At 36.7% G+C, this 10,810-nt stretch overlaps 1 protein-coding gene across 1 annotated transcript; it reads right to left on the reverse strand.

The window, feature by feature from the left end:
• Positions 1 to 1,761: 1,761 nt before the first annotated feature.
• Positions 1,762 to 8,406, reverse strand: LOC145909702 (organic cation transporter protein-like). Its single transcript, XM_082997057.1, has 13 exons — positions 8,280 to 8,406; positions 7,906 to 8,021; positions 7,515 to 7,676; positions 7,282 to 7,385; positions 5,941 to 6,095; positions 5,518 to 5,710; positions 5,136 to 5,268; positions 4,971 to 5,068; positions 4,510 to 4,730; positions 3,816 to 3,924; positions 2,758 to 2,857; positions 2,495 to 2,655; positions 1,762 to 1,840 (listed from the first exon to the last, which is right to left on the reverse strand). The coding sequence occupies exons 1-13, from the start codon at positions 8,404 to 8,406 to the stop codon at positions 1,786 to 1,788; spliced, it is 1,734 nt and encodes a 577-aa protein (XP_082853183.1). The 3' UTR covers positions 1,762 to 1,785.
• Between the last annotated feature and the right edge of the window lie 2,404 nt (positions 8,407 to 10,810).

The raw sequence follows: 10,810 nt of genomic DNA on the forward strand, positions 1-10,810 counted from the left end.
GTAGATGTTATTTTATTTAAAAAAAATATTTTGATGCGACTTACATTATTTCCATTGAAGTCAAAACTAACCAAACAATCAGCAACTGTGAATTTATTTCAATACTGAAGATTTGTATTTGAATAATTTCTTTTGCGAAAGAAACCCACATTCTTCTGTTTTAAAACCAATCCCAATTAAAACAATGTGAATGATACTTTTAAAGTTTCCTTAAATAATTTCGTCAATGATTTCAATTTTATGTATTTCCGCATGCCATGTACGTTATTTGAGATACTGAATATTACGATCGGCTTTGTAGCCAAGCATAGGTGGAACCCCATCTGTCGTACATCTGTCCAACTATATCAAAGTAAAAAAAGCTGACGAACATCTGTGAAAAAAGCCAGTTGACGTTAGCGACATCCGTGAATTCGTCATATTGGGTGGCAAACACTATCGGAAACTCTCATCCTACAAAAAAAGTGTTTGACGCACAGTAAATGCATCATGCAAAAATATTTCTATTGCAACTACTTTTGTATATTTCGGTGCCAACTAATTACTCACCTGCAACACTGTCCCACTAGTAGGAAATTTTGGTACCGGTTAAGAACTGATATAGCAGATTTAAAACCATTTTGTATTCTAGCTAGAGTTTACTAAATGAAGGATTTAAAGTAAGGATCAAAATCCTGGTGATTACTGCCCTTTCCGTACACACACAATAGCACTTGCGTATTGTTCGAATGTTTTCCCAATTTAAAACTAAATTTTGATCAAGAATTCATGGCTAATGAAAGAATACTTTCAAGAATTTTTTTCATTATTGTTTTCTGCAAAAAAAAGGAATCTTTTCAAAAAAAAGGAATCGTTAACACTAGCAGCAACAAAGCCAATGCAACGGAGCTGTTGTTGATCCAGGCATGATTGCTGAAGATTAAAAAAACAAAAACGTAATGTTTGCAAAAATCTAAGTATCGTTGAAATTAGATTATTTTGTAAAAACTCTGTTAAACAAAAAGGCTTCGGTAAAAAACTGTGACAAAATGGACAATCATGTTGTCCTGCATGCTCCATGTTTAAGGTTTTTGCATAATAGTTTTATTACACGTGTTTTCATTGCATTCACCACATAATATATGTTGTTCCATAACTAATTTTGACCATTTACATCTGTACTGCAGAAACTTTCTGACATAAATCCAAGACAACCCAAAACTACAGCCAAGATAGCCGGAAAATCATACGAAGATGCTCAACTTCAAAGTGTTTTCAGCTCTTCTGAGAAAAAACAAGCGAAATATTTTGTTGTCGTATTTTTTGTTGTTGTTTTTTTCCAAAAGTTACCTTTAAAAGATGTTTTGTGTTTATTAGTGTTCTGTAAACAAGTTGAAATATGAAAATATTTTGGCAGGAATTACATAAAAAGTGTTTTTATATATTTTTTGAAGGCATGTACAGTCGAAACAACTCAATTGTATAAGGTAAACCGTTATTCGAGTGTCCGCGTTTGTAAATATCGTCCTCTTTTTGAAAGTTATAAAACATATGTCAAGCAAGGACCTCATGTGATTTGGATATTTGACGTGACACCATTTGTAAAACCAGAATGCAATAAACCTTTTTTCTATCCGAAATTGATGCAATGGCAATAATAACTTCTTCTATAGCGTTGTACTTAGTGTTGAGTAGCTAATGTTGGTTTTGACTTAACTTAAAAGACAAACTGACATTATTTTGAAAAACAATTCGACCAATCAGTGTTTCATTGCGCAAACAAACGCATTTAAATAAAAACAATCTTCAAAGTTTGTGTCCGAGTTCACTGAGTATTTCACTTTCTTCTTCATCGTGGAATCTAGAAAACAAAACGCGATGAATTAAAATGCAAATGTTTACAAAATAAACAAAAAAAAATAAAAATGTAGCAACAAAAATTATTTTATCAGAAGCACATCTAAATTTAATCAGTAACACAGAAACATATCCATGGATGGTTTCACTCTTTTACAACATTTGCTGTTGCAGAAGTCAATTGCCTCCAACATACAAACATGTATAAACAAGGGTGTGTACACTGCGGGGCTAATTGGCTAATTGACGCTAAAATTAAACAACATTTCATAATGCGCAGTAATGTTTCATGCAATGGCATGATTGGCAGGATCGCCCCACTGCGCAGGTCCTTGCTTGGCGATCACAGCTATCGTATCGCGATCATGAGGCAAGCCCAGACATTGCAACTTTTTCCTGACAAGTCGGTGCGAGATCTAAAAAAGCTCGCCCAACGCACTACCGGTTGCCTGGCAAGTTGTGCGTTTGCGCACCTGTGTGCTTTGGCCACACCCCCGTGAAACCAGGAGCTCAGTTGGTAGTATATACCCCGTGAAACCAGGAGCTCAGTTGGTAGAACGTTGGGCCTGGTTAGCCCAGGGTCGTGAGTTCAAATCTCACCGGGAGCTTGGCTGCAATGTCTTGGCTGCGAATCCTGTAACCTAATCACATTACATACTGTTTAGGGAGTTTAAACATCCGCTGGGGCAAAGACCCATCCAGTTTCTTCCTATAAAACATTTCTGCTTCTGGAAACGTCATCATCAGTTCATGGTCTTTGGTTTCAACAAGAGTTGAAGCTACCAGAGCTCCAAGCAAAGAAATCAATCCAAAAATTATCTGCAACAAAAACCATCTATTTTTCAGCCTAACTATTCATCTGTGTTCCTAAACATTCAACATCATTGTCACATGACTACCATAGCATGCCCCCTCACTTACTTGAGTCAACCATGGGATGGTATATTGCAACTGAATGGTCCATGGTGTAATAATGGTTCCAATCCTACCAGCCATTGATGAAAGACCAAGTGCTGTTGTTCTGCAGAATTGAAAATATAACTTTAGAACTTCCCTGACATTTTGAGCGAAATTTCCAAAGTCACGGTGAGGTTTAAGCATTTGCTGGTCAAGTTATCCAGAAAACTTAACATTTTACTAAAACCGCCATAGTCTATACGTCATTAGATGTATATTTCGTCCATACTATACTCTTATATAGTATATATAATAAGGTGGAAATGTTCAGGGCCAAATTGCAACAGAATGGGAAATGATTCTCAGAATCAATTCTCAAGTACTATACTTTTAAGCAGATTTGAAGCAGTTTAACCATTAGAGATTCCTTAGGGCTGATCACAAACAAGGCACATTCCTTAGGGCTGATCAAAAAACAAGGCAACCATAATAAGTTAATAACATGCCATCAGGATTCAGCGTTAAGTTACCCCCACTCCATTTTTACTCTTATTCTTGGTTGGTGCAATGTATATACTTATGCCACTTGTCATTATTTGCCTTACGGTCTACAGAGCCCTAATCCACCACAGGTTCAGACCGTAGACCAGTGTATCTGGGGACGTACGGTAAGTTCAAATTCCACCGGTAGTGGCTGATTTGTGGCTTTGATACGGTATTGAATGTGAACATAACCCAATTAACTGATCTTCATTGATTTTACTAAATTAGAACGTAAAGTTTACAAAGGAAAATTAACTAAGGATTTCTTACCGGGAGAAGGGGAACTAAAATTTTCCTTCGAGGGGGAAAAAGTAAGGGTGGTTCGAATATTATCAAGGGATTAATGAAGGAATGAAACAAAATTACGGGATTCTTTAACTAAACGTTTCGAATCGGAAATATTGAGGGATTTATTTTAACTTTAAGAGATAACCAAAAATCAAGGGGGTTGTTGAACGGTTATGTGAAGCTGGGATTTATTCTAATAGTTCCACCACCACAATCTCATAATGTGAAGAAACAATATTTAATGAACTCACCTCCCATTTGTTGGAAACATTTCAGCCGTGTGAACGAATATGAGACCGAAACACATGCTTACACCGAACCGACCAATCAGAGCTAGAATTGTGGCAAACATGAGGAGACCTACGAACAAGACCGACTGTAAGATCGATTAAGATAAAAAGATAAATTAAAACCTACTCCGAAACAAAGTTAACATTGCCAAACTAAGATCCTTAAATTCCGTTGCTAAAATTGTTTATTTTTTTTGTTGTGTGTGGCGTAGTTACCATGTTGCTTAATAGCTGCAATCTATATTCAACTTACATGCTGTACTTAAATGATCCAGGACAATGGCGTTGCCTGTTAACATTGCCTCGTGCTTATAGTTTAGCAACTACTGATTGCAATTTATTGATGAACATTCTACAATGGACAGCGTAGTTTTTAGTTGATCGGTCGTAAAACAGTTCAGTAAATTATCGTTTCGCGATGTCTAAACATGGTTTCCACAATTGTCTACAAAAAGTAAAAAACATTATAGTTTTTGGTATAATTGCCGCGTCTCGTCACTTATTTCTGCGATACACATGTGTTCTATGTTCTGGTGAAAGGATTACAAACAGATTCCAAAGTGCACCGAAGGATTCGGTTGTCAGTCCGCATTTGTTTCGCGCAAGTTTCAGATTGTCCGTTGCAATAACCTGGCTACGATGTTATCGTACTTACCATGATTGTCGTCAGCAAGTTGGACGACCAAGGTGGATGCAAGACAAGCTACACCAGCCATACTGAGTGTAAACACTTCAACTTTCACTGCACCAAACTTTCCGATGACGTAGATCCCTGTCGTACAAGCCACTGTCTCCATCGCGCCACCTAGCGCATTGTTTACAAATGGATCGCCGGCCAAAGATCCACTGTTCAAGGTCAGTCCGTAATAAACCAAGCTGTATAAATATTGTAATTAGGTTCAGAAATGGCTTGGCCACCATAACACAGCAATGGAGCACGTGCTCTTGAAAAGGATTGACGCAAAATTAATCGGAAAATGGAAAAGATTATTCTGAGATGAAATAAAATACAATTTGTGATGTCAAGCGATATCTTGTTAAATTCTTAAGCTTGTTAGTAGCCTACACTTGAATGAGATGAATATTTCATCGATTGAATATCTAACGTTTGCTTACCTGGTTACAAACCACACAAACATGTTGCATATTATGAGAAGCCTCGAGTAGGGACGTTTGAATATTTCCTTGATTGTGTTCAAACTTTTGTTCGGGGTCTATAGCGTGAAAAAAATTAACAATGATTTTGTTAAACTAAACTCCAAGTTGAAAAATGACGCCAACATTTTTGTCTTGTTTCTTGCAATCTTCAATCATTGCTTCCCATGTTTTATCCGGGAAAGTTTTTCCAGATTTTTTTGCAATTTTTTTGCAGACTTTCTTCGACTGGTTTAGGCTTCCCCGTGCAAACAACCATCTGCAGATAAAATATAATATAATCCGAACTGTGTATCTAACAGTGGCCCTGTATGCATCTTTCTATTGTTAATTTCTGGATCGTTTGAGAAATTTGATTTTTTTGTGCACAGAAACACACTGTGATCACGTGACAATTGTGGCATATTTGTCAAAATATTCCAATTAAGTTTGTGAGAATTCATTTTTGTTTGGCTTGGGAACAAATTTAAAACAAATCCATCAATTGACTTGTTGCAAGCTTTGTTACCTCGGAGATTTGGGAAGCAGGAATGAGTAAAGTAAGATTGGAATCAACATGATGAGAGTGTAAGCCCGTTGCAAGTCTCTCCATTTCCTCCAATAAAATGCAAAACCACTCAAAAACATGCAACCCAAACCAAATGTTGAGTTGAAGAGAAGAGTTACTGCCAATCTCCAAGATGGTGGACTTATTTCGGAAACTAAAAACAAACATAAAAATGAAATAATGTACTGATGAACATTCAATGAACGTTTTGTAAGATAATAGCGACGTTTTCTTTTTTAAAGTTATTTTGCTGTTTTAATTTGCTATGCGGTGTGTGAGGTGAACAATATATTAAGAATTGCATGTGGTCGACAAGTTCTGAATCCGTATATCCTGGAACCCCTTTCGATGACGTCATAGCAGTTGCGGACCATTTGAACTTACCATATGTAAATGTCGACATGATTGTTGGAAAGAAAAATATGATTTCCGTAGCCCTCAATATAGAGAATACGTATACGTTGGGTGAATATGATGCGGAGACTCCCAATATGAGGGCGAGAATCAACCCAACTCGATTTGTAAACAATCTTCCAAACCTACAACAAATTACTTTGCCGGTTTTTGAACTGCATTTTGTTTCTTGTTTTCTCATACCGGGATTTGAAAACAGGATTTTCTGGACACGAATCGAGGAACACAACTTTGGTAAAATAGAGAATAGATTTTAAAATAGACTGATATTCTGGCATAAAATTAACGTACTGTATTCTCGACGTTTCGTCTGGCATACGGCGGATTTGTCAATGACAAAGAATAGTGCGTATATTTTCCGGCAGTATACGACAATTTGTTGTAAATTGTTGCACTTAGTGCAGAGTGTTTTTTTTTGCCTTCGTCACGTGATTTGATAAGCAGTGTTAACGTGTACTTTGTTCTTTTTGCGCTTCTGAATGTTGCTGTGTGGTTTACGTTTGAAATGTGGTATCAAACCCTGATGAAGTCTAGCCGTATGGCAGACGAAACGTCGATAGAATACAGTACGTTAACTTTGTACCAGAAGATCAGCCTATTTTAAATTGTAATATGCGTGGCAGCAACAGTAGTACAATACAAAAATTCACCTAGGAACTTAATGCGATAGTGTTTGATGGAGTTGATTGGCATGTGTATGTAGGCTACCCTACTTGATTTCTAACACTTTAAATAGGTAAAAGGGTGCATTCCCGTTATTGCGGTAAAAGTTAAAGAAAACGATTTAGGATTTGGAAAATACGCCATCTTTTATTTTTTGAGAGCTTTGCACAACACGGCCTGGTGGCCATTTAACATCCAGTGCAGGTTGTCGCATCTAAAGCAACCTTTTCAAAACTTTACGTGTATTTTCTATTTTTTTTCCAATAAATTGCAGTTTCTAATCTTACCTTCTTATGTCAAACCAAATGTTTAAGCTATGCACAACTTAGGTACAATTTCAAACAGGCCACTTGATTTTATAATATAGGTTTATAATAAAGGAAAGATTAGGAACTCTTGAGTAGCCACAATAATGTATGTCAAGCGGAAATCTTCTTCGTGTGATTGTCAATTTGTAGGCATGGAAACCGCTAGTCCGTGACGTATGACGCATGATAAACCAGATAAAAAAACTACTCAAATCGCAGCATAAAACTTTTAAAATTCCGATGTGCTCAATGGTAGTTTAAATTAAAGTAAAACAAAAACTAATCGTGGCAAGTGATGCAAAGGATATTTTCCATTTCATGTTAGTGTTGCAACACTCACCTGTCCGATATAACTCCTCCCATCACTGAACCAAGCGCAACACCGATAAAAAACATGGAGGTTGAAAATGAAACGAGGGAATATCTTTCACACGCGAGATCCCACTGAAAAAGTAGAGACGATTTTTCACATCAATAATTGCAAGATCAGCGAGTTTTAAGACATTAGAAAAGTATTTGGGTTGCTCAGTGTATTGGAGTTAAAAATAATTCATATAACAAATAATTTCTTACTTCTGTAACTATAGTTTCGTCGTAGTGTGTTCTGTCGTAAATATAACCATCTGGACATGCGGTTTTGCCGATAACTTCGGATGAGTTCAAGCAAGTAGGTACGGATATATTGGATGAGCACCAACTGTCGTTGATCAAGTTTCGATGACATCTGTCCGGTTCCTAGTTTTGTAAAAATTTTTAGGCAACATTATTTTTCTCTAATCCGTCAGAAAATCATATGCTCAATGCAGTGGTGGAGAAAGTTTTTTCTTAGGAAACTTTTTCAAGGTTTTGCAACGAACTGGGGATTATTTACATTACTTGGCTTTTTTGTTGGAGAATAAAAACGGAAGCCATATTTATGTTGAATCGCGTTCAGTTAAAATAAAATTATAGCTAATTTATTAACCTCAGTGACGTCATTCCAAGGAACAAACTTAAAGGAGATGACGTCATCAGCTAATTGAGAATATTGGGTCGAGTTGTCGTAAGGATCTACGTAACATCGCGATGGGGGAACTCCCGCTGTATTGGTCGTAAATTCGTCATTAGAAATATTTGGTTTCTTGTGGAAACCGGGCAAAATTTAACAATGGATTTGAGTATTTATTATTTTCAAATGAGGTTTACTTTAATTTGCTCACACAGAAAAGCGTTTTATGTAAAACTAAAAGATAACCAAAATTAATGTGTTAAAATTATTCATCAAAGCAACTGATGGCTGTTCAATGCAAGGTTGGAGATGCCATTGATGTAGGAGAAATAATTAAAACTGTTTTTTACCGAGAAAAACAGAAGCAGTCATAATTCCCGATGAGGAAATGTTGAACGACAATCCAGCCATCACTATAAACAGAGCGTACCAACTTTTCCCCACTATTTCTTCAGTGAGTTTGTCAAAAGAAGTCATTTTTTACGTTCTATAATATCCTAATCATAAAAAAAGCTTTTCTGTGTAAAGCTGAAAATATCGATCATATAATTTTTCACAGTGAAAATCACTTTTCGTGAGGCTCTCTCGAGTTGTTGATTGGTCAACGTTATCTGCCCAACACTTCATATCACGAAGGAAAAGTCTTCTTGACACGATAAACGTGCAACCTGTTTTCAGGCATTCGTAGCAGAAACGAGGCCAGCACAGCGAAGAAAAACACTCTTTTTCTTGTCTAGTCAGACATCAGGTAAAACAAGTCATCCCGAACGAAACAGTGAGTAAACCTGCTTGACAGCTGGCTTTAAGATTCGCCGATTTCGTTTTCTTGTTCGATAAAAAAATAGACCAAAGAAATCAACACTGCTCGGAAATAGCCGACAAATCTGCCCTTGCAAGCCTGCATATCCTCTCGAGTATATTTCAGTAGGTTTCCTAATTTTTATCCTTTGATGTTGAAATAATTACAATGGAGAAAAAGGTAAACTTGCATTAAGAAAAATTCCTTTTATTCTTCGGCGATACCCCCTTTTTTTTGAAGGGGGTATCGCCGGTATTTGACAACAAGTAACCTAGAAAACCTCACCACTGTCACAAACTCATTGAATACCGGTAGGATAAGCTTGAATGCCACTAGTTCTTCCAGTCTGAATCAATTGGAGCGTGGCGGGTGCAAATGGTCGGAATCTCCAATTTTAGTGAAGCGTCAAACCAACACATTTCACAAAGCAAAACTTGGCGAACAAATTTGGCCGAAAAAAAGTTAATAACCCTAACAAATAAACCTTATTTCCTGATACCGAAATAAACGGAGAAGCCAATATTCCAATTTAGGATATTATTTTTGAATTTTTTTTGCATGCTACGTTTATTCTTACCAAGTTACAAATTCTATGTAGTGTTGGTAATTCACAGTGGGTTTACAAGTTGGAGTCATCTTTTTTGCACTTTAAACATCAACACAATCTGCATCAGCGGCCACCTTTCTTGCTATCATCGACCATTGTTTAAAATTCTACAACGAAATCGCCCTCTACATGTTTTAATCAGCCTGCTGATTTAATATGTTCTAATGTGGTTCGTCTCCAGGAGTCTGTACTTTAATTCCTACTTAACGGATTGACGTTGGCTGCAAAATCGCCACAAAGTGGAAAAGCTTTTGTCTGCTTAGTTAGCCAACAAGACGGTCGTCTGATTCAATATAATTTGTTTACTAAGCGTAGCCTTTACGGTGGTATCAGTTTTCGATCGCACAGTCACGCAAAACTATATGGCGGTCTAAGGAGGACATTGAAAAGCATACATTTCCTGCAAAAACTCAACACTCAAACTCGTCCCTCAGTTGTACAAATACCCAAAATCGCCACCACTGCGTAAAATCGTTGAAGATGAATCAGGGTCACATTTTTAATAGTTGTTAAATGCGATGTTAATTCCAGTGACCATTTTCTGCTCTTTCAACGCAGCAACAAAAGTCTGCAGTCTACGTCGAACAGATTATTGTACATTATTAGTGTTTATGAATGCTAACTGCACTCCGTGAATTTGCCTCAGAGCAAATACAGTTTTTAACATAATGAGGATAGACTTTGATTTGGCATTTGATCTTGTAAACTTCGATATTGTAGAATCATAATCAAACGAAAAACTAGGAAAAGAAAATGCCCGGCAATTTTAAACGAACGGTCGAGTGGCAAAACCAACACTGAACGATGGAAAAAGTGGAATAGTTTGTATCTCCTTGCGTGCGTAATGACAGACACTTCGTCCACCAGCGTCACCCCGATTTATTATATCAGATATATACCATTATGCAACATATACGATTACGATTAACCAATATCCGTTGCAGAACTACACAACCGCAGCTTTTTGCCGGCACTCCGCTGTTAGAGATGTGTTAGAAAAGAAAAAGATGTGATTACACTTCAAAATTGTGTTCGCTCTAATCTGGTACAAGCGCCAAATCGTTTACATTCAAACCACAAAACATATTCATACAAGCGATAAACATGAACGTCTAAAAAGCAACACAAGGGTTTTGCAGTTACAGGTGTTTCACCATAACACCGTGCAAATTTCAACGCAATAATGTATAGGTCTGACATATTACAACCAGGTTTACAACCAAGTAGATTTTTTAAACTGTTTCAAATAGTTGTTACCGAACAGAACTAATTTGATTTGATTTGGTGCTAATTAGGTGCAAAAAACTTGCAGTTAATTACACAGAACAGAAAGACCGAAAACTAATATGTTAACCATACTAAATATTATTATATTTTTTTAGGTTTTCGGTCTTCCGTTTTACCATCGAATTAAGATTTGCCAACCTACAAGCTTTTGACTACTGTGAAAAGCAAATAAGTGGAGAATCTCGTGT

The sequence above is a fragment of the Ascidia mentula genome, chromosome 7 (genome assembly GCF_947561715.1).
Source record: "Ascidia mentula chromosome 7, kaAscMent1.1, whole genome shotgun sequence".
NCBI lineage: Eukaryota > Metazoa > Chordata > Ascidiacea > Phlebobranchia > Ascidiidae > Ascidia > Ascidia mentula.